This window comes from Chiloscyllium plagiosum, unplaced genomic scaffold (genome assembly GCF_037043375.1).
Source record: "Chiloscyllium plagiosum isolate Xiang-an unplaced genomic scaffold, Cpla_swu_hap1 HiC_scaffold_26, whole genome shotgun sequence".
Classification (NCBI taxonomy): Eukaryota; Metazoa; Chordata; class Chondrichthyes; order Orectolobiformes; family Hemiscylliidae; genus Chiloscyllium; species Chiloscyllium plagiosum.
In genome coordinates, this window is record NW_028270164.1 from 23779556 (window position 1) to 23803588 (window position 24033).

The following is a 24033-nucleotide window of genomic DNA, read 5'->3' on the forward strand; positions in this document are numbered from 1 at the left end:
TGACTGCATAGTGAAGATGCCCATAAGTATCAGTGATTGGAATACAATTAAAATTTACATTCAGTTTGAAGGAGAGAAAAGTGGGTCCAAGACTAGCATTTTAAACTTAAATAAGGGCAATTATGATGGCATGAAATCAGACCTACATAAAGTGAACTAGCATATTAATTAAGGTATATTTAATAGAGATACCGTGGCAGGCATATAAGGAGATATTCCAGATGGATATATTCAAAGAAGAAAGAGAGCCCACTATCTGTAATTGGCATTATGGTAGGGCACTCAGAAAAGTTCAAGTTAATCAGGGCAAGTCAATGGTCAAAAGGCAGTCATGTTTAAGTCATTTATTGAAGTTATTTGAGGAACTAGTGAGTGTTGTGAATTAAGTGTAACTGGTCAGTGAGATGCACTGTAATTTGATTTTATAAGGTGCCAGATCAAAGGTTATTATGGAGAAGCTCATGGTGTAAAGGCACCATATTGATATGAATAAAATATTGCCTGGTTAACGGGGAACAGAATAGGCAAAAATCAATTTCTTTTGGGTTGGCAAGATGTAACAAGTGGTGTGCCACATGGAGTGATGCAGGGACCTCAGTGCTTACAAGTTACACACAAATGACTTGCATAAAGAGGCCGAAGGTATAAATGTAAATTTATTGATGACACAGTGATAAGGAAGAAAGTAAGTTGTGAATAGGATGTAATGAGGCTACAAGGAGCTGTAGTCAGGTTAAGTGAGTGGGCAAAGATCTGGCAAATGGAGTACAGTGTAATGTGGTAACATGTAAAGTTGTCCACTTTCACATGAAGTATAGAAAAGAAGCATATGATCTAAATGGCAAAAAGTTGCAAAGCTTTGAGATGCAGGGTGATCTAGTTGTCCCAGTGACTGTATCTCAACAGGTTAGTATGCAAGTGTAGGAAGTAATTTAGAAATCTAAAAGAACGTTTATTGCAAGGGGAACTGAAGACATAAGTAGGGAGGTTGTGCTTCATTTAGATGGGTCCTGATGAGACCACTTCAGGAACATTATGTACATTATTGTTCTCCTTATTTAAGGAAGGATGCAAATATGTTAGAAGCACTTTGGAGAAGGTTTTTGTCAAACTAACAATTGAATGAAGGGGTTGTTTTTTGAAACGTGGTTGGGCAGGCTAGGCTTGTAAATGCTGATGTTTCGAAGAGTAAAAGATGACTTGGTTGAGACATATAAGATTTGAAACTTTATTGCTGGAACAGCACAGCAGGTCAGGCAGCATCCAGGGAACAGGAGATTCGACGTTTCGGGCACAGGCCCTTCTTCAGGAATTCCTGAAGAAGGGCCTGTGCCCGAAACGTCGAATCTCCTGTTCCCTGGATGCTGCCTGACCTGCTGTGCTGTTCCAGCAATAAAGTTTCAACTTTGATCTCCAGCATCTGCAGACCTCACTTTCTCCCTGAGACATATAAGAGACTTGCCTGCTGATGGGAAAGTATCTAGTGAGCATGTTGCTGAAAGGAACCTATTTATATGAGAACTAACTGCATACAGTTGCCAGCAACAAAGAATTTAAATAATTTAACACAGGCAAAATTACATTTAATCACAGGATCTTACTGGATTAGATATAGGGCAATAGTCATTTTACAGACTCATTCAGTAAGAATGCAATGTTTAGCAAGTCTTTAATGAAGAGATGCAGAAGCATATAAAGCAAATGGGTGATTCTGCCCATCATTTAAAAACTTCTAGAAACTTCAAACATAGATAGAAAAATTCCATAATTAAAACATCAAACTCAAAGCTGTTTTCATAGAGAATTCTCGCAATCACTTCTTTTATGCATGTTTCCAGTATAATATTCTTACTGATGCTTGGACTTTTTTTTCTCCTTTTCTGAAATCAGTTACAACTGGCTTTCTACTGCTTTGAACATGATAGATTAATTGGGCAAGAATATACAGTCATACAGCAGGGAAACAGACCCTTTGGTCCAACTTGTCAATTCCTACCAGATATCCTAAATTAATCTAGTCCCATTTGCCAGCACTTGGGCCTAATCCCTTTAAACCCTTCCTTATTCATATACCCATCCAGATAGCAGCCTCCATCACTTCCTTTAAGAGCTCATTTCATACATGCACCACCCTCTACATGAAAAAGTTGCCCTTTAGGTCCCTTTTAAATCTTTCCCCTCTCACCCTAAACCTATACCCTCTTGTTCTCAACTCCCCCACCCCAGGGAAAAGACCTTGTCTATTTACCCTATCCACACCTCTCATGATTTGATAAATCTCTAGAAGGTCATCCCTCAGCCTCTGATGATCCAGGGAAAACAGCCCCAGCCTATTGAGTCTCTCCCGATAGCTCAAACCTCCAACCCTAGCAACATCCTTGTAAATCTTTTCTGAAACGTTTCGCGTTTCACAGCAATAAAATTAAATATTTTAAACATTTTCTGTACTAATGATTAAACTATGATTAACATGTGTATTGTTAGGCTGAAAGTACCTAATGGGTTATTTAGGATCTGGTCAAAATGATAGCAAGAAGATGTGCATTTTCATATGAAGCAAATTTATTAGCCTAATCTACTTAATGTATATTAAGATAAATGCAAACAAATGAGTTAATCTATTAACTTAAACTACATTATAATATATAGACACACAAACTGGTGAGTCACACGCTGCCTCCTATCCATTGGTGACTTTGATACCATTCAGAGCTCAATCTCAGATTCCGTGGAACTGGTCTCGTGAACCCCCAGCCCGATGATGAAAAGTTCAATGAGTGGGGCAATGTCCCAGATATCAATATGATTCTGCACCTAATAGTATTTGCTGAATTGCCAATTCAGAATACTCTCAGTATTTTCCTAGAAATTTCATTGTGCAGAAAACAAATTTAGAAGATTTCCAAGTGGCTCCATGTTAACTGCATAAAGGGTTGATTCCCACAGACAATTAAAGTTATGCAGTTACCTTCTAGCCAAAACAGGCTGGTTTTAAATCAGACATGCTTTCATGTATTTTCTCACTTTGATTCCATTGTTCATTGATATGTCCAAATAACCCTGAATGATTAACCCTTAATGGTCTTGTCTGGAATTATCATTTTCAAGTCCAACGCTACAACATGCCATCAATAAGATGGACATCACAACCTGCAAGTGGTAACCCTTCTTCAGGATAAACATTTCTTGTACAGAGTTTAAGTTCCTTACTCATATCAGTTAGTATTATCTTTGAGACAATGAGATTGTTGGTGCCTGTTTTTTCAAGTGTGTCTGGTGTGCTTAGAGCTTCATAAAGACATCTGCACTGCACATATAACCACTGGGGAGAAATCTGTAGGATGACATGTAGGCAAGAGTAATAAGCTGCAAGCAGTAATTGGGTGCTGGAAGTATTGAAAACAGATATTAGACAGTGAACAACTCTGATTTAGTGCACGGAGCAAATTTGGAGCTCAATGCTCCAGCTAACATCCTGTCAACCTTGAACAGCTGAACAAGCATTCAACAGCACAAAAGATCCTTCACCTTAGAATGGTGCTATTTAAAAGCAATCAGTTACTGGCTGGTTGCTAGCTGGCTTATTCTGGCTGATACAATGATTCTCCAATTTAGTTAGTGTTTTCTAGAGTAGCTTCAAACTGCAAAGGGGTCTGAGGGGTGTGGTCTGGCAGGTGATAAGATAAGATCTGGCAAACTGTAAGACTTTTTCAGGAGCCAGGTGTATGGAAATAGACATGTTCTTTGAATACTCCAAGATTTGGAGAATGAACAGAGGCTATTCAAGAAGAATAAGCTGCTAGAAGATAGAGAATGGGATATGGAAAAGTGGGGTCTCATTAGGAGACCATATCCACACAGGGTATTCAACTGAACTGTAGCCAGATACTTTGTATGTCCAATTTGTGTTTAGGTATAGGCATCCTCATTGACATCTGCTAAGCCACAATTGCACACATTGCTGTGTGTTTGTAATGACAGACTGGACAGAGATAGAATGCAAAAGAATGCCACATGAACCAACATTCATTGTTATTCTCTATCTCTAGTCAGCCTGTCACATTAAAAAATGCTGCAGTTAAGTTCAGTGCATTCACATGCTTCTTGCAGAATTTTGAATGATGATATGAGGCAGTTCGTAGCTGCACAAAGCTGCACTCCTTCTGATGCTGACAGAGCTTGGTTCACATGCTGACCCAAATTTTAGGAACAGGTTTCAATCCCTTCTATCAAGGTGGATTTAATAGTAGCTTCCTGAGGAAAAATGTTTGCATTCCAGTATCCAGCATCACTTCGTTCCCCAGGTGACAACTAAGTGTTTTCCTGTTAACAGCAATTGACTGTATTAACAGGAAGGAAGACACCATGGTGTTCTTTTTAATTTTCAAAGACTGTCAAACACTCTGACCTTCACTCAGTGGTATTTTTCCCCCGACAAAGTGTCTTTGACATCGATTTAATCTTGCAGCGAGCTGCTGTTGTTTCGATTACTAATTTGTCATTAGTGTAATTAGGCGACATGTCTTTAAAAATCACTGTTAGGAATTTGGTGTGATTGAAGCATCGATCTTGGCTTCAGAGTTTGTTCCTGTCACACAGCAGGACAGAATCATGCATAAATAGATTGACATTACGCAGAGAGATCTGATTATGATGACTTTGAGTTGCAAAGCTTCACAATGACATACTAAAAGTATCAAGCTGGAATATTCAGTGTTGTCAAGTTTAAAATATGTCCTCTGGCATTTAATGTTTTGATGCACAAAAGTAGAATTAAAATTTTAAGTTATTTTCATGTAAAATGGATCAAAATTGATTGATGAGAAATATTGGGACCTGGAATTTTACAATGTATTATGCCCAAGTATTAGTGCAGAATACATGGAAATAACTGAAATAGTGCAAAACATTGGGAATTTAAAACAAAATAAGTTGCATCTATAATCACTTGTTCTCAAATTTCTGCAATCATTTGTAATGGCTCAAGATCAATTCACCTAAACTAACTCAAGGCCTTGACATTTTGTGGCTAGCAATTCTGTGGTCTAGCCATATGTAAAATCAAACAATAATGTCTTTCACCCAAATCCGTCCTCAATGCAAAACTGCCAAGAGTTATGAATGCATATCCAGTGCTCAAGAGTACTTGTTCTTCCTGTGTGCAGCAGAGAATGCCTTTACTTGTTTAGTAGAACTACAGCAGTATGCACAAAGGCAGGTGCAAATAAGTGCAAAGATTTAGAAGAAAGGAAACAGCAGTGAAGAAAAGTAGAATTATTTAAACCAGAATAAAAACTAAAGCAGGATGAAGCATCTGTTATTGAAATCTGATTACTTAAGAAAGCTGATGGTAGCTTGGACATTGTTTTTTGGGCCGTTAATAAGGTTAAAAACTTTAAGTGTTACCAACCACTGTGCAAGATCAATAATTTTGCTCATCGAAAATAAATGGTTCCTTCCTGCATCTTTTCTTCTATCCTACACTGCATTGCCTGCTGCCTTACCAACTGAGCTGATGTCAATGCCATCAGCGAGTAGGGAATAGCTTTGAACAATAAACTCAAAACAGGGGGGTGACACAGTGGGTGTGATCAGGACTGGAGGTAAATCACAAAACAATATAGAGATAGAAACTAGCAGGAAGTGTCAGAAAAAGAGATTGGAAGCATCGTTAGGCAACGAGCCACACAGCACGATATTATGACAATAACAAAATGCAGTTATAAGTGAGTTCTGAGGAAGATAGATTAGAATATTACATAAAATTGAATGAATTTTCTATTTATGTAGAAGATAGCTAATGATATTTTTTGCTCTTGAACATCGCAGAGAATAATTTACTGAAAGAAAGTAAATCTGATTTTTACATTTGAGAAACAGCTTTTGTTTTAAAGCTTTTGGTTGAGATCAGCTGTCCACCATCAGTTGTTCCTTTTGCCAGGCAAATGCAAATAATAGAGCTTTCTGTTATTGTTCACTAATATTAATTTTATCAAGACAAATTATAATGGATCCCATTTGGTTTCTGTTTAGGTAATGATGGAAGATAATGTAGAAAGAAAGGTTCTATTAATAGCATTTTGATAACGTATGTATTTTACTAATTTTTAGCAGCAATACATAGTGTGTCATAGCTGTCATAAAATTAAGTGTTCAATAGTTGCAATCAAACATTCTTTCCAAATTGATCTAAAAGCCTATTATGAGAATAGGGACATGTTTAAGCAAATCACTCCCTGTATCCTGTTTTCCTTTCAATAGGTCTTTGGTGATCTGTCCTATTTATCCACTTTTACCCCTTATCCTTGATGCCTCTACCAAACAACATCTTAAGTAGACCATTCATACCTTCAGGCTTGTTACACTATCAGTCACCTCTTGCTTCTTGTCCTCTTGAAGGCAAGGATGATCATGTTCATTATCTGTGCTGTTTCCTGGAGTTTCTGTAGATATGCTCGTAACTATTGGCACCAAAAAAGATCCTGCTACAAATAGAACAGTATGCCACAGATAATTGAGTTTCAAAAGAGTTGCTGGCTCAGGATTTACAATTACTACAGTGTGGAAGCAGGCCCTTCGGCCCAACAAGTCCACACCGACCCTCCGAAGAGTAACCCACCCAGACCCATTCCCCCACATTTACTTCTGACTGATGCAACCAACCTACATATCCCTGGACACTTGTGGGAAGTTTGGCATGGCCAATTCACCTAACCTGCACATCTTTGGACTGTGGGAGAAAACTAGAGCATGTGGATAAACCCACGCAGACAAGGGGAGAATGTGCAAACTCCACACAGTCACCCAAGGCTGGAATCGAACCTGGGTCCTGTGAGGCAGCAGTGCTAACCACTGAGCCATCGTGTTGCCGCAGTTTCCTCTCTGAGTCTGATACATGCTCACTTTCAAAGGAAGCTCGATCGCTTTTTATTCAGTCGCACCAAGTGCTCATTACTGGAAGTTACATCAAAGTTCTAAGCAAAGCCTTCAGACTATCCTTATAACACTTGAGTGGCGGTAGTGTAGGCTTTATTGGGCTCCTGAGTCTGGGGCTCATCGGCTCTGCCACATTTCTTTTCTTTCCGTTCTTTTTTTCTCATTTCTTTTCTTTTTAGTCTTTGCTCCTACTTACCTTCTGGGGAGAGCGTAGTTGTGGCGACATTGATGAGGAAGGTGGAAGATGGCTTTGTTGAGGTCCAGAACATAACAACAGCTGGTGAGGCTGGAGGGGGACCCTGGCAGCGTCATAGAGGAGGCAACTGGTGAAGAGGTGGGTACGGGATCTGACATCGGCTGTTACTTTGGCAGAGGCAATGTCGGTAAGATAGGGCCAGCAGTGAAAGATGGTACCTGAGGAGTAGCAACTTCAACGTTGGTTGGGTCTGGCACTGTCAGCAGTGGAATGGTAGCAGAAGGATTATGGGCACTCTTTAAGCTATTTCTTTTTAAAATTATTCTTAAAATGACAAAATGGCACCAGATTGTAACAACAGTGGAAGCTTTTCACTGTATTTTGCTATATCTTTCACTGTAAAATACATGTGACAATGAAACCATTCATCATTCACCCTTTGACCACCATAAGAGTGCACCACAGACTCAATCACTTCACAGAAGATTTGCTTTGGTAAAGCGGTGTCAAACAATCTGGCGACATGAGCAATCCAACTTAGCTGTGGTTGTTTCAATACGGAATGAATTTCTTTTTATTCACTCACGGAACATGAGCATTGTTAGCTAGGCCAGCACTTAGTTTCTGTCTCTAGTTGTCCTTGCGAAAGTAATAATAAGTTGCCTTCTTGAGCCACTACATCCATGTACTGCAGATATATCTACAATGTGGTTCAACGTTTGTGAGAAGATTTGTAGCTCGGGTGCACGTTGTTGTGGTTCTGTTCGCCGAGCTGGGAATTTGTGCTGCAGACGTTTCATCCCCTGTCTAGGTGACATCCTCAGTGCTTGGGAGCCTCCTGTGAAGCGCTTCTGTGATCTTTCCCCTGGCATTTGTAGTGGTTTGAATCTGCCGCTTCTGGTTGTCAGTTCCAGCTGTCCGTTGCAGTGGTCGGTTAATTGGGTCCAGGTCGATGTGCTTATTGATTGAATCTGTGGATGAGTGCCATGCCTCTAGGAATTCCCTGGCTGTTCTCTGTTTGGCTTGTCCTATAATAGTAGTGTTGTCCCAGTCAAATTCATGTTGCTTGTCATCTGCGTGTGTGGCTACTAAGGATAGCTGGTCGTATCGTTTCGTGGCTAATTGGTGTTCATGGATGCGGATCGTTCGCTGTCTTCTTGTTTGTCCTATGTCGTGTTTTGTGCAGTCTTTGCATGGGATTTTGTACACTACATCGGTTTTGCTCATGCTGGGTATCGGGTCCTTCGTTCTGGTGAGTTGTTGTCTGAGAGTGGCTGTTGGTTTGTGTGCTGTTATGAGTCCTAGTGGTCACAGTAGTCTGGCTGTCAGTTCGGAAATGCTCTTGATGTATGGTCGTGTGGCATGTCCTCATTCCGTTGTCTTTCCTTTAGGCATCTGTTGATGAAATTGCGCGGGTATCCGTTTTTGGCGAATACATTGTATAGGTGTTCTTCTTCCTCTTTTTGCCACAAATACAGACAAGAAATTGCGCGCCTAGAATCGTTAATTTCAAAAACCACCAATCAGGAATGGACCTGGACCACACCATAGGACAGAACAGGACCACACACCACAAAAAAACGGCACTAAAAGAAAAAATGGCCAAACTAACACACAACAGAGAGGACACCACAACACACACCTGGGTTAGAAACCTCTCCCACAGACAGCTCACAGACATGGAAAGAACAATACTGGCCAAGGGACTCAACTACAACACAGGGACGCCAAGACAGCAGACTTCCTAGCAGCACTAGAATGCACACTCAGGAACAATGGACTGACAGAAGAGACACAACAAACAGTGAGACAAAGTATCGTACCTTTGATAACAAGGAAAAGACAAACACATAACCTCAACACCAAGGAGAGGGAAGCACTAAAATCACTAAGAAATGACAAGAACATGATCATACTACCTGCAGACAAAGGCAGAATGACGATCATCCTGGACAAAGCAGACTACATTCAAAAAGCGTAACAACTACTTGCAGATACCAACACCTACCAAAAGAGGGAGTTTGGTAGGATAAACAACACACTGAGGAACCTACAAAAAAAACGGACAGATAACCAGCTTTGACCTACAAAGAATGAAACCTGAAAGCAACAACACCCCCAGATTCTATGGGCTACCTAAAGTCCACAAACCAGACATCCCACTCAGACCTATAGTATCACTACCAGGGACACCATCATACAAACTGGCTAAAGAGCTACAGCAGAAACTGAAACACCTGATCAGTGGATCCAGACACTCTATACAATCAACACAGGAATTCTTGGACACCATCAGAAATATACACATAGACAAGGAAGAAACCATGGTCTCATTCGATGTAACAGCACTGTTCACCTCTATTGACAAAACCCTAGCCAGAGAAACAATAGCCAACCTGCTGGACATACAGAACAGACAACAGGACATTGAACCTAACAACAAAGACGGCATACTCAAACTACTGGACCTGTGCCTCACAACACACTTCACATTCAACAACCAAATATATGAACAAATCAACGGCACACCCATGGGCTCACCCATCTCTGGACTCATAGCAGAAGCAGTAATGCAAAGGTTAGAACAAACAGTCTTACCGCAAATTCAATCCAAACTCTGGGTCAGATATGTGGATGACACCTTTGTAATTATTAAAAACACAGAAATAGAGAACACACACCGGATCATCAATGCCACACTCACTGGAATCCGATTCACTAGAGAGGAAGAAAAGGACAACCAACTCCCATTCCTAGACGTGATGGTACAGAGAACACCGAATGGAGAATTCACCACAAAGGTATACAGGAAAGCCACACACACAGATCAAATCCTGAACTACGAAAGCAACCACCCCGACACACACAAAAGAAGTTGCATCAAGACACTATTCAAAAGGGCCACAACACACTGCAGTACACCAGAACTGCAAAAAGAGGAAGAGGAACACCTATACAAGGTATTCGCCAAAAACGGATACGCACGCAATTTCATCAACAGATGCCTAAGGGAAAGACAACAGAACGAGGACATGCCGCAACCCAAAGGACTAGCCACACTACCATACATCAAGAGCATTTCCGAACTGACAGCCAGACTACTGCGACCACTAGGACTCATAACAGCACACAAACCAACAGCCACTCTCAGACAACAACTCACCAGAACGAAGGACCCGATACCCAGCACGAGCAAAACCGATGTAGTGTACAAAATCCCATGCAAAGACTGCACAAAACACGACATAGGACAAACAAGAAGACAGCGAACGATCCGCATCCATGAACACCAATTAGCCACGAAACGATACGACCAGCTATCCTTAGTAGCCACACACGCAGATGACAAGCAACATGAATTTGACTGGGACAACACTACTATTATAGGACAAGCCAAACAGAGAACAGCCAGGGAATTCCTAGAGGCATGGCAGTCATCAACAGATTCAATCAATAAGCACATCGACCTGGACCCAACATACTGACCACTGCAACGGACAGCTGGAACTGACAACCGGAAGCGGCAGATTCAAACCACTACAAATGCTGGAGGAAAGATCACAGAAGCGCTTCACAGGAGGCTCCCAAGTACTGAGGATGTCACCTAGACAGGGGACGCAACGTCTGCAACACAAATTCCCAGCTCGGCGAACAGAATCACAACAATGTGGTTATAGAGGGCATTCCAGGAATTCACCAGCGACATGGAAAGAACAGTGATAGATTTTCAGCATAGTGAATGTCTTGGAGGGAACCTACAGATAGGGTCATTCCCATATGTCTGCTGACCTTGCCTTTCTAGATGATAGTGGAAGGTGCTGTCCAAGATTATTTGAAGAATTATGCAATTCATCTTATAGATAAAATGCAGTGCTGCTACTGAACGCTAGTGGTATACTCACTGAATGTTTGTAGAGGTGTTGACAATCAAGTGGCCTGCTTTGTCCTGGATGATCATATGAACCAGAAAGGTAAAAACAATGACTGCAGATGCTGGAAACCAGATTCTGGATTAGTGGTGCTGGAAGAGCACAGCAGTTCAGGCAGCATCCAAGGAGCAGTGAAATCGACGTTTCGGGCAAAAGCCATTCATCAGGAATAAAGGCAGAGAGCTTGAAACGTGGAGAGATAAGCTAGAGGAGGGTGGGGGTGGGGAGAAAGTAGCATAGAGTACAATAGGTGAGTGGGGGAGGGGATGAAGGTGATAGGTCAGGGAGGAGAGGGTGGAGTGGATAGGTGGAAAAGGAGATAGGCAGGTAGGACAAGTCCGGACAAGTCATGGGGACAGTGCTGAGCTGGAAGTTTGGAACTAGGGTGAGGTGGGGGAAGGGGAAATGAGGAAACTGTTGAAGTCCACATTGATGCCCTGGGGTTGAAGTGTTCCGAGGCGGAAGATGAGGTGTTCTTCCTCCAGGCGTCTGGTGGTGAGGGAGCGGTGGTGAAGGAGGCCCAGGACCTCCATGTCCTCGGCAGAGTGGGAGGGGGAGTTGAAATCTTGGGCCACGGGGTGGTGTGGTTGATTGGTGCGGGTGTCCCGGAGATGTTCCCTAAAACGCTCCCCAATGTAGAGGAGACCGCATCGGGAGCAACGGATACAATAAATGATATTAGTGGATGTGCAGGTAAAACATTGATGGATGTGGAAGGCTCCTTTAGGGCCTTGGATAGAGGTGAGGGAGGAGGTGTGGGTGCAGGTTTTACAGTTCCTGCGGTGGCAGGGGAAGGTGCCAGGATGGGAGGGTGGGTTGTAGGGGGGCGTGGACCTGACCAGGTAGCCACGGAGTGAACGGTCTTTGCGGAAGGCGGAAAGGGGTTGGGAAGGAAATATACCCCTGGTGGTGGGGTCTTTTTGGAGGTGGCGGAAATGTCGGCGGATGATTTGGTTTATGCGAAGGTTGGTAGGGTGGAAGGTGAGTACCAGGGGCATTCTGTCCTTGTTACGGTTGGAGGGTGGGGTCTGAGGGCGGAGGTGTGGGATGTAGACGATATGTGTTGGAGGGCATCTTTAACCATGTGGGAAGGGAAATTGTGGTCTCTAAAGAAGGAGGCCATCTGGTGTGTTCTGTGGTGGAACTGGTCCTCCTAGGAGCAGATACGGCAGAGGTGGAGGAATTGGGAATACGGGATGGCATTTTTGCAAGAGGTAGGGTGGGAAGAGGTGTAATCCAGGTAGCTGTGGGAGTCGGTGGGTTTGTAAAAAATGTCAGTGTCAAGTCGGTCATCATTAATGGAGATGGAGAGGTCCAGGAAGGGGAGGGAGGTGTCAGAGATGGTCCAGGTAAAGTTAAGGTCAGGGTGGAATGTGTTGGTGAAATTGATGAATTGCTCAACCTCCTCGCGGGAGCACAAGGTGGCGCCAATGCAGTCATCAATGTAGCGGAGGAAGAGGTGGGGAGTGATGCCAGTGTAATTACGGAAGATCAACTGTTCTATGTAGTCAACAAAGAGACAGGCATAGCTGGGGCCCATACATGTGCTCATGGCTACCCTTTGGTCTGGAGGAAGTGGGAGGAGTCGAAGGAGAAATTGTTAAGGGTGAGGACCAGTTCGGCCAAACGAATGAGAGTGTCGGTGGAAGGGTACTGTTGGGGACGTCTGGAGAGGAGAAAACGGAGAGCTTGGAGGCCCTGGTCATGGCGGATGGAGGAGTAGAGGGTGGATCTTGGTGAAGATGAGGCGTTGGGGGCTAGGGAAACAGAAGTCTTGGAGGAGGTGGAAGGCGTGGGTGGTGTCTCGAACTTATGTGGGGAGTTCCTGGACTAGGGGGGATAGGACAGTGTCGAGGTAGGTAGAGATGAGTTCAGTGGGGCAGGAGCATGCTGAGACAATGGGTCGGCCAGGGTGGTCAGGCTTGTGGATCTTGGGAAGGAGGTAGAACTGGGCAGTGCGGGGTTCCCGGACTATGAGGTTGGAAGCTGTGGGTGGGAGATCTCCTGAGGTGATGAGGTTCTGTATGGTCTGGGAGATGATGGTTTGGTGATGGGGGGGTGGGGTCATGGTCGAGGGGGCAGTAGGAAGAGGTGTCCTCGAGTTGGTGTTTGGCTTCAGCAGTGTAGAGGTCAGTGCGCCAGACTACCACTGCACCCCCTTTATCCGCTGGCTTGATGGTGAGGTTGGGATTGGAGCAGAGGGATTGGAGGGCTGCGCATTGAGAGGGTGAGAGGGTGGAGTGGGGGAGGGGGGTAGACAGGTTGAGGCAGTTAATGTCCCGGTGGCAGTTGGAAATGAAGAGGTCGAGGGCAGGTAATAGGCCAGCGCAGGGTGTCCAGGTGGATGCAGTGTGTTGGAGCTGGGCGAAGGAGTCCTCGGAAGGTGGGCGGGAATCCTGATTGTGAAAGTAAGCTCGGAGGCGGAGGCGACGAAAGAATTGTTCGACGTCACGGCGTGTATTAAATTCATTGATGCGTGGACGGAGGGGGATGAAGGTGAGTCCTTTGCTGAGGACCGATCATTCGTCCTCAGTGAAGGGGAGGTCTGGAGGGATGGTGAAAACTCAGCAGGGCTGGGAGCTGGGATCTGGTGTGGGTGTGGAGCTGGGAGTGGGGGCAGAATCTGTAACTGGAGTGGGTGTGGTGGTGGGGGGAATGAGGGTGGAGTCATGATCAGGGGTAGTATTCCCCTCGGGGTTCTGGGGAGTGGGGTTAGTGACAGTGGGGTCTGTGGGGGGCGTGTCAGCAGAATGCAGGTGAGTGGTGCTGGTGGGGGCGGAGGTGGTGGTGACCACGGCAGTAGGGGTGGCAGAAGTCACTGAGCATGTGGCATCAGCGATGATGTGAGGGGCGGAAGTGATGTCACGTGTGATGCATGAGGAATTGTGAGGGGCAGAAGGTTTTGTGGGAGCGGCCATGATGGGGGCGGAAGTGACATCATCAATCAGCGTGGGGTTGGCAGCTGCATCAGCCGCATGGCTAATGGCGTCTGATTAGTTTCCGAGGCCAGGGGAATCTTCTGGAATGTTTGAGGAGCGCTGGTTATGGAGGTAGGTAGGTAAAAGTTTGTTGTACTTACAGTTTTTGATGTTTGAGATGGAATTGAAATACTGTTTGTTGAGAGTATGAATTCTCCTGAGGATGTAGTAGAGAGTGGGTCCTTTGCAATTCTGAGAGAGTGTGGCCCTCAGCGGAGGCAGGGCTGACTGTAGAGAGTTTTGATGCTGGCGCATTGCTGCTAGCGTGGAGCGGAGGGTCTTAATATCATTTATTGTATCCGTTGCTCCCGATGCGGTCTCCTCTACATTGGGGAGACTGGGCGCCTCCTCGCAGAGTGCTTTAGGGAACATCTCCGGGACACCCGCACCAATCAACCACACCACCCCGTGGCCCAAGATTTCAACTCCCCCTCCCACTCTGCCGAGGACATGGAGGTCCTGGGCCTCCTTCACCGCCGCTCCCTCACCACCAGACGCCTGGAGGAAGAACGCCTCATCTTCCGCCTTGGAACACTTCAACCCCAGGGCATCAATGTGGACTTCAACAGTTTCCTCATTTCCCCTTCCCCCACCTCACCCGAGTTCCAAACTTCCAGCTCAGCACTGTCCCCATGACTTGTCCGGACTTGTCTTACCTGCCTATCTCCTTTTCCATCTATCCACTCCACCCTCTCCTCCCTGACCTATCACCTTCATCCCTTTCCCCACTCACCTATTGTACTCTATGCTACTTTCTCCCCACCCCCACCCTCCTCTAGCTTATCTCTCCACGTTTCAGGCTCTCTGCCTTTATTCCTGATGAATGGCTTTTGCCCGAAACATCGATTTCACTGCTCCTTGGATGCTCCCTGAACTGCTGTGCTCTCCCAGCACCACTAATCCAGAATATGAACCATAAAACCTTGTTACATTTGGCTTTGATGTTAAAAATTTGAATAACTCAGCACCCAGAACATTTTTGCTGATAAAAATCCAGATTCGCTTAAGCATTTGTTTAGGAAAATAATCTCCCTGAGGGAAAAGAAAACAGTTCAAATAAACAATCATACTTGGAAATGAACAGTTTTGGCATATTGATCCTCCATCTTGAAGAGTCCAGGATGAACTGGATTACAATGTGACATTTTCTTTGATTGCCTACAAAAGAATAACAATACTCTATCAATTTCTTTTATCATTTCAAAAGCTCCATTAGATCAGTTCTGAATATTCTAATATCAATGGGATAGAGCCAAATTCAAACAATGATTGGGGTTCATATAGTATATAGAATAAGGTCCATTGTTTATTGAAGATCCTCTTTCTCTTAATTATGATTTCCTTCATTAAAGAGCAATTTGCCAGTTAGTAAACAAGAATCAGAGGCATTTAATTATTTGGAATTGAGGTATGTCTGTCTTCCAAATGCAATTGCTGTAATGAACAGGATGGTCTGTGATTTGTATGTTAATGTGTAAGATTTGTGATTGTGTTCCAGAATCATAGATTCCCTACAGTGTGGAAACAGGCTCTTCAGCCCAATGAGTCCACATTAACCCTCCGAAGAATAACCCACCCAGACAAATTCCCCTACCCCTGACTAATGGACCTAACTTACACATCCCCGAACACTATGGGCAATTGAGCATGGCCACTTCACCCAACCTGCACATTTTTGGATTGTGGGAGGAAACCAGAGCACCCGGAGAAAACCTACTCAGACACAGGGAGAATCTGCAAACTCCTCACAGTCGCCCAAGGCTGGAATCGAACCCGGGTCCCTGGTGTTGTGAGGCAACAGCGCTAGTCACTGAGCCATTGTGCTGCCCTATTAATTAAATAATTTCTAGCAGTAGGCTTTTGGAGAGTTTTAAAACAAAGAATGTTGCTTACAATCACATGCATGTAATTAAAGATTTAGAAGAATGACATCTCACTTTCTCAACATATATATAAAATAGATAGAGATGAAAAAAGAACATTCACCTGGCTTTCAGGATTTCGGGATTCAGGATTTCAGCACTACAACAATGCTACCATTATCCCTCACAGTGTAATGAAGGTTATTTATAACCAGACATTGCTCGAGAGATTGAAAACATGGCAAATCACTTACTCAACTTTTACAGAGTCATATACACAATGATTAGAGATATACAAAAGAAAAAAGCAATATCATTATAAGATCTAATTGTCTCAGTCTATTGTGGATTTGCACTTTAAGAGCTTGAGACAGCCATTATCTTTGCATCTGAATGACTGTTTCAATTTGAAATTCCCTTTTCCTAATTTCAGGAAAGGCATTGCATCCACATTTGAAAACAACAAATACTGGAGATCACAGCATGTCAGGCAGCATCCATGGAGAGAGAGCAAGCTAACTTTTCAAGTTTAGATGACTGAGCTTGGTCTCTCTCCATGGATGTTGCCTGACATGATGTGATCTCCAGTATTTGTTATTTTCAGTACGGATTCCAGCATTGCAGTAACTTGCTCCAAAATTAAGTCAACATCAGTCTGGATGGATCATTTTCTTCCTTTTGAGAAAGGGAGGTGTCTCAATCCATAAAATATGTTAAACAATCCTTGGAAACCACTTTTTGTGATCTTTCCTGGTCTTCTTTTAGAATAAAAGATGTAGCAACAAGGTTATACTATAATGGCACATGACACCTGTGAAGACTTCTCACATAGTTATGACCTTCCCTAAACATGCCCTAATGAAATTGTAACTGGGAGCAAAGGAGTCTACTTTTGTTTAAAACAGATAAATAGATAAAGCAGATAAACTTCCAATATATAAAACAGCCATAAGGCATCCTCCTTCAAACACATTTCAGTTGCTTTGCATAAAGGTGGTTAACAGCTTTGTTTGAATCACAGCAACCTGTTATCATTCTATATCAGAGTTCACAGCTTTTAACCTTAATGACCACATGCTTGCATCCAAATCTTGTTCCATATGCCAGAAATAGAGTGAAATTACAGACTAAAGTCAAGATATGTTTATTTTCCATAAAGTGTGGCTACAGAATATCTGACAAACACCTGAAAAAAATCCAACTGGAAAGCATGAATTGCTCGCCAGTTGGGTTAAAATCATACCATTATCTGGTGCTTTTTCTCATTCAGCACTGCAAAACAAAACCCTTCAATTTTTTCACTGAAGTGAAGAAGTGAATTCAGACACAAAAAGCCCATCACTCAATTCTCACTTACACCAACTGACAGCTTTTTAAATATAAATGTCACTGTACAAACTATTAATAGTTTGGTCTTACAGCTGCTGATGAAACTGTAAATTTGCTGGAATATGCTGAGTGACATTGTTGAGAGAACAATCTGAACACTTTCAAAAGGTGAGGGTGGAACAAAAAGCTGAAAACAGCCAGAATTTAAAGAGAACTCTATTTAAACAAAGCTATACATCTACGAGACGATCTTTGAAACTTGCGCATTAAGCATCCTTTGTGTGTAGAGTCATAGAGATGTGCAGCATGGAAACAGACCCTTCGGTCCAACCCGTCCATGCCGATCAGATATCCTAGCCCAATCTAGTCCCACCTGCCAGCACTAGGCCCATATCCCTCCAAACCCTTCCTATTCATATACCCATCCTAGTTCTCCCTGGAATCCTTGAGATCTAACCTTGCTAATCAGTCTCCCATGGGGAACTTTGTCGAACGCCTTAAATGTTGTAATTGTACCAGCCTCCACCATATCCTCTGGCAGCTCATTCCATACACGTACCACGCTCTGCGTGAAAAAGTTGCCCCTTAGGTCTCTTTTATATCTTTCCCCTCTCACCGTAAACCTATGCCCTCTAGTTCTGGACTCCCTGACCCCAGAGAAAATATTTTGTCTATTTATCCTATCTGTGCCCCTCATAATTTTGTGAACCTATATAAGGTCACCCTTCAGCCTCCGCGCTCCAGGGAAAACAGCCCCAGCCTGTTCAGCCTCTCCCTGTTGCTCAGATCCTCCAACCCTGGCAACATCTTTGTAAATCTTTTCTGAACCATTTCAAGTTTCACAACATCTTTCCAATAGGAAGGAGACCAGAATTGCACACAATATTCCAACAGTGGCCCAACCAATGTCCTGTACAGCCGCAACATGACCTCACAACTCCTATACTCAATACTCTGACCAATAAAGGAAAGCATACCAAACGCCTTCTTCACTATCCAATCTACCTACTTTCAAGGAGCTATGAACCTGAACTCCAAGATCTCTTTGTTCAGCAACACTCCCTAGGACCTTACCATTAAGTGTATAAGTCCTGCTAAGATTTGCTTTCCCAAAATGCAGCACCTCGCATTTATCTGAATTATACTCCATCTGTCACTTCCCAGCCCATTGGCCCATCTGGTCCAGATCCTGTTGTAGTCTGAGGTAATCCTCTTCGCTGTCCACTACACCTCCAATTTTGGTGTCATCTGCAAACTTACCAACTGTACCTCTTAACCTTGAATGCAAATCATTTATGTAAATGACAAAAAGTAGAGGGACCAGCACCGATCCTTGTGGCACTCCACTGGTCACAGGCTTCCAGTCTGAAAAACAACCCTCCACCTCCACCCTCTGTCTTCTACCTTTGAACCAGTTCTGTATCCAAATGGCTAGTTCTCCCTGTTTTCCATGAAACCTAACCTTGCTAATCAGTCTCCCATGGGGAACCTTGTCAAATGCCTTACTGTAGTCCATATAGATCACATCTACTGCTCTGCCCTCATCAATCTTCTTTGTTGCTTCTTCAAAAACCTCAATCAAGTTTGTGAGACATGATTTCCCATGCACAAAGCCATGTTGACTATCCCGAATCAGTCCTTGCCTTTCCAAATACATGTACCTCCTGGCCCTCAGGATTCCCTCCAACAACTTGCCCACCATCGAAGTCAGGCTCACTGGTCTATAGTTCCCTGGCTTGTCACATTTGAAACATATCTGCGAATAATGATTCTGCCAAGACAAAAAAATATAAATTTCGCTAATGCCAACTGACCAAAAGTTCATTTGCATAAACAGTTCTACAGACTAAGTGGTTGCAGGGACAAAATCAGTATATATATGGGATTGTCATAATCTTGGTTGGAGACCAAAGCTACAATAACCAACTTTTTCACAATTGTCCTGGATATAGTTCCATAATCGTATGATCTTTTTTTCTGAATGACCCAAAGCTTTACAAAATTCTTACTTATCAAGTATTTATAAAAATGAAAACAACAATATCTCAGCATTAAAATATAAAAACACTGAGTAGTAGCTCAAGCTGGACAAAATAAAAAGAGTTGTTTAAGTTAGGCACTCTTAAGGGACAACAAGGCACTGGATGTAGGTTTGCTTGCTGAGCTGGAAGATTCATTTTCAAACATTTCGTTACTATACTAGGTAACATCATCAGTGAGCCTGGTGGTATGTCCAGCTTTCTATTTATGTGTTTAGGTTTCCTTGGGTTGGTGATGTGGTGATGGTATTTCCTGTGGTGATGTCATTTCCAGTTCTTTTTCTCAGGGAGTGGTAAATGGGATCCAAGTCAATGTGTTTGTTGATAAAGTTCCAGTTGGAATGCCATGCTTCTAGGAATTCTCATGCATGTCTGTGTTTGGCTTGTCCTAGGATGGATGTGCTTTCCCACTTGAAGTGGCATCCTTCCTCATCTGTATGTAAAGATACTAGTGAGAGTGAATCATGTCTTTTTAATGCTAGTTGACGTTCATGTATCCTGGTGGCTAATTTTCTGACTGTTTATCCAATATAGTGTTTGTTGCAGTTTTTGCAAGGTATTTTGTAAATGACATTATTTTTGCTTGTTGTCTGTATAGGGTCTTTCAAGTTCATTGGCTGTTGTTTTAGTGTGTTTGGTGGGTCTGTGGGCTACCAGGGTGCCAAGAGGTCTGAGTAGTCTGGCAGTCCTTTCTAAAATGTCATTGATGGAGGGGAGAGTGGCTAGAGTTTCTGGATATGTTTTGTCTGCTTGTTGGATACTCTCACTAGTATCCTTACATACAGATGGGGAAGGACACCGCTTCAATTGAGACAGAACATCTATTCTCGGACAAGTCAAACAGAGACACACACAAGAATTCCTGGAAGCATGACATTCCAACTGGAACTCTATCAACAAACACATTGACTTGGATCCCATTTACCACCCCCTGAGAAAAAGAACAGGAAATGACATCACCACTGGAAATGACATCACCACAGTAAATTGCATCACCAGCCCAAGGAAACCTAAATGCTTAAATAGAAAGTAGGTCATCCCACCATGCTTCATCTGGAGGCTCACTGATGATGTTACCTAGTATGGTGATGAAATGTTTGAAAATGAACCTTCCAGCTCAGTGAGCAAATCTACTACCAAAAAGTCAACCTGAGCTGCAAAATTTCTCAAAGCTTGGAAAACAAGGTATCTGCAAGTTATACGATATTGCCTCAGACATAAATCACTAGTGTTTCAACATTGCTTAGCCAAAATCTTGGACCGCCTGACAAAACAGCATTTTGGGAGTACATTTACCATTGTTACAATCCCACCTGATTATATTGGACTAGACAGATCCCAAAGTGAGACCAGCTTGATAGAAAGTAAGTTTTATTTTACTATTTTGTAATGGTTTCTCACTGAGCACATTCACTAGAGGCCATCTGTGTACTTTTAAGGAAAACAAACATGCAAACTTATTACACAAATGAAAAAAAAGAACATATACTATGATACAATTTGGAATGAAGCCAAAGGAAAATATAACATTACAAATATCAGAAATAAAGATTCAACTCTTATATTCTCACAACAGCCTTACAGTTGTTGAAACCTCAGTGAAGGGTCTCCTTGCTTTCAGTTAAAGATTTTTGTTCAGTGGACACTTCTGTACTTAGTTTCTTTTGTCAAATGTCTGCATTCACTTCATGCAAACCTATTTAACTAATGTCTCTTCCTGGGATTTGTAAATTGCGAACAGAGTTCACTTATCACTTAATATGCCTTCGTGAAACAACACTTCTACAACCTCTGTTTCTGGAGCTTTTCTCTGAATGATATGATGCCATTCATGATTTTGGTTCCATTGCGCCATTTTAGAAACTGTTAACTGCACTGCTCCTTTTCCTGCTAACTCACCTGCTTCTCCCTGAAAGAAATGTTTACACTGTCTATCTAAATGAATGTGTTTCTGTATTTGGCTCCTTGTGTAATTGCAAGTGTCCTTGCAACTTGTTGCAAGGCAACAGTTCCTTTTTTTTTGTTGTACTTGTGTTTCTAATGTACTGAACTATTCACCTCAACAGATTTAAAGATATGTAAACAAAACTATAGCTAAAACCTTTTGGCATTGTGTGCTGTTCTCTGAATGCGAAATGCTTGTAGCAATAGCCTAGGATGGCTAGAGTTACTATCAGTTTTATGGGTAAAACATGGGATCTACATTTATTGGATGATTGGCTGTTGAAGGAGCCAATACATGAAACAACCATTTATTAACTCCAGATATATTGAGTATTCAATTATTTTAACGCCCATTCGCAGAGTGAAGGTGCTTAGGGATCAGGCGGAGTTCAGACAGTTACAGAGAGTGGTGAACTCAGCCCAGACAATCGCAAAGGCTAACCTCCCATCTATAGAATCCATCTACCAGGCCTGCTATCAAGGAAAGGCCACCAGCATTTTCAAAGATCAATCCCACTCTGGTAATGTTTTTCTACAACCTCTACCAACAGGCAGAAGGTACAGAAGCCTGAACACACGCACCAGTCGATTTCGAAACAATTCCTACCCTACTGTTGTTCGAATACTGAATGGACTCACAAACTATTAACATTTGCCTGTACCTGTGTTTTTTTGTTTTTGCCGCTGTTTATCTATCGTTTACTTATCTATGCTACTTAACACTGTGATCTACGTGTATTGCTTGCAATACAAAGTTTTTCACTGTGCCTCGGTACACGTGACAATAAATTCAATTCAAATTCACAGTCAAATGTTGGTCGAAGATGATTTTTCCTCGTTCCATTGGTGATTTAAGTTGAACATTGCTGCTAACTTCACCACCAATGAGATGCCAATGGCTTAAAAAAAACATTATTCATGCAATGTCAAGAGTGCTATGGGAGGCAGAGGTCATCATGACTGTCACATAATTTTAACAACAATTTACAGCAAGAAATTGAGCATTTGATGTTGGTTTGGGAAAAGAAGGGCTTGAGGAGTTGCATTTTGATATAATGTGTTGATCACTGAGCTGGCCTGGCCCTTTCACCGATTTGGTGCACATGCTGCAGCTGAAGTTAAATGAATGACCCGCATCACTGAGATGTTCCATTATATGGAGGAGCGTGTTCAGCCATCGTCTGCAGGCTATGCTACCGGCAATTCTTCTGACTTCTAAGAACCTCTTCTGTTCTGCATGTTCCAATGTAGTTCCACTGAGAGTCCTGCACCATGCCGCTGGTGGGTTATTGGTCATTGTACTGTCTTCTTGAGAGGGTGAAGATGGATGCAGAAGGACCAAAACTTACAACAAATCCAGGAGCAACAGCAAGTTACCGCAGACTATAAGTGGCACCAGTTCAGGGAAAGGTCACTGCTGTCGGACCACTCAGAGTGTGTGGGGTGTGCAGGATGCTCTGAGCTTTTCAGGTTAGACTCCATTTCCCAGGGATGAGCGAGACACAGTGCTGACGTAGGCTCTATATGTCACAGAACGCAGTGATGGAACTAGCTGGATGCCAGAACGGATCTGAGGCCTCCAGAAGTGAATGGCAAAAAAGATTGAAGGTCCGAATAGATTACTGATGCTCTTAATTCATTTGTTCATATGTGTAACCCCTTAAAATCATTCATACTTAACAAATCAAAACTATTTCATTGTTAACAAATTAGTTGATGTGCTTGCTAAGTGTACAGAATTTTAAAATGTTGTTCCATTTTCTCAGTACAGTATAATTGGACAGTTACTACTTGGAATCGTGTTGGGTAGTGGAAGAAATAGGCTCCACTATATATTCATTGTTAAGCAAAGAAGAGGTTTCATAATGTCAAATTAAACATTCTGACAAAGTTGCACTCTATGATTCAATTTATGAACGTGAGTTAGAATCACTCAGATTCTATACTGTATACAGATTGAGACACAACAGAAGTAATATTGGATGAGGTAGAATGTTATTGTGTGTTACTTGTGTGGAAAACATGGTATAATATGTGTTCATGGCCAGCAAGATACTTGGTTTACAGACAGAAGTATTTCTCTTACAGCAATGAATATGATAGAAGCAGACAGAAAATCATTTTAGATTTTCAATTTCTACTCATGCATTGGGAGAATATTCACTTATTTATTTGGTTGAGTGGAAATAACAGTTTCTTTTCTGCAACACATATCGAAACTTGACATGATGTCTTTTCAAAATACCAGATGTGGCAGTTGGCTTTTATTGGGTAAAAAAAGCATTCATCCAGAATGCTTCTCAGTAACTGGCATCTATGACCTTGCTGATCTCCTCGCACTAAACTGACCTGACAACTAAACACAAACTCCTTTCCACACTGTCACCGTTGCTTTTCAAGGGAGATCTGAGATTTCGCTCTATTTAGAAAGCTCAGCCACCTTTGAACCTTTCAAATGGAAGAAAGGTAAATGCTTACCTCCAGTGGAAAAAGAATGAAAGGTCACTTAGACTGTAAGAATAATAATTATAGCTCAGTGAAATATGATTGCAACATGCCAACAGAATGTCATCAAACCAATGCAATATAGTTTTAAACCTATTTTTCTCCATTATTTTTAATGGGAAATACGCGTCCAAAGCTAACTGGGCAGATTGTTGCAAGTTGCTTTCTAGATACTTGAAGAGTTTGCTTTCTGTGCAGGAGTGCAGACATGCTCTACTTCAGAGCTTTGACATCTTTAGACAATCAATCAAGTAAAATAGTCATTGTTTTTAATAGCAAGGACCATTTTGCTCTTGTTTATATATATAAAATATA

At 42.4% G+C, this 24033-nt stretch overlaps 1 protein-coding gene and 1 long non-coding RNA gene across 3 annotated transcripts in view; one reads left to right on the forward strand and one right to left on the reverse strand.

Annotated features, from left to right (window-relative positions):
- LOC148145111 (uncharacterized) overlaps positions 1-8198 on the reverse strand; it is a 46846-nt gene extending 38648 nt beyond the window's left edge. Inside the window, exons 1-2 of the long non-coding RNA XR_015750989.1 lie at positions 7133-8198; positions 6349-6485 (exon numbers count right to left, since the gene is read on the reverse strand). This is a non-coding gene — a long non-coding RNA (uncharacterized LOC148145111). The remainder of the gene's footprint in view (positions 1-6348; positions 6486-7132) is intronic.
- Positions 8199-8200: 2 nt separating this feature from the next.
- Positions 8201-23051, forward strand: LOC148145112 (uncharacterized). 2 transcript variants are annotated; one of them, XR_015750988.1, is made up of 3 exons: positions 8201-8384; positions 8611-11103; positions 21574-23051. XR_015750988.1 is itself a non-coding variant. In XM_087973804.1 (2 exons), exon 2 carries the CDS (start codon positions 9226-9228, stop codon positions 10615-10617), a length of 1392 nt encoding a protein of 463 aa, XP_087829930.1. In that variant the 5' UTR covers positions 8201-8384; positions 8611-9225; the 3' UTR covers positions 10618-11144. The 2 variants fall into 2 exon arrangements, 1 of the variants encoding a protein (XP_087829930.1); XM_087973804.1 differs by lacking the exon at positions 21574-23051 and having other exon boundaries at positions 8611-11144.
- Positions 23052-24033: the final 982 nt, after the last annotated feature.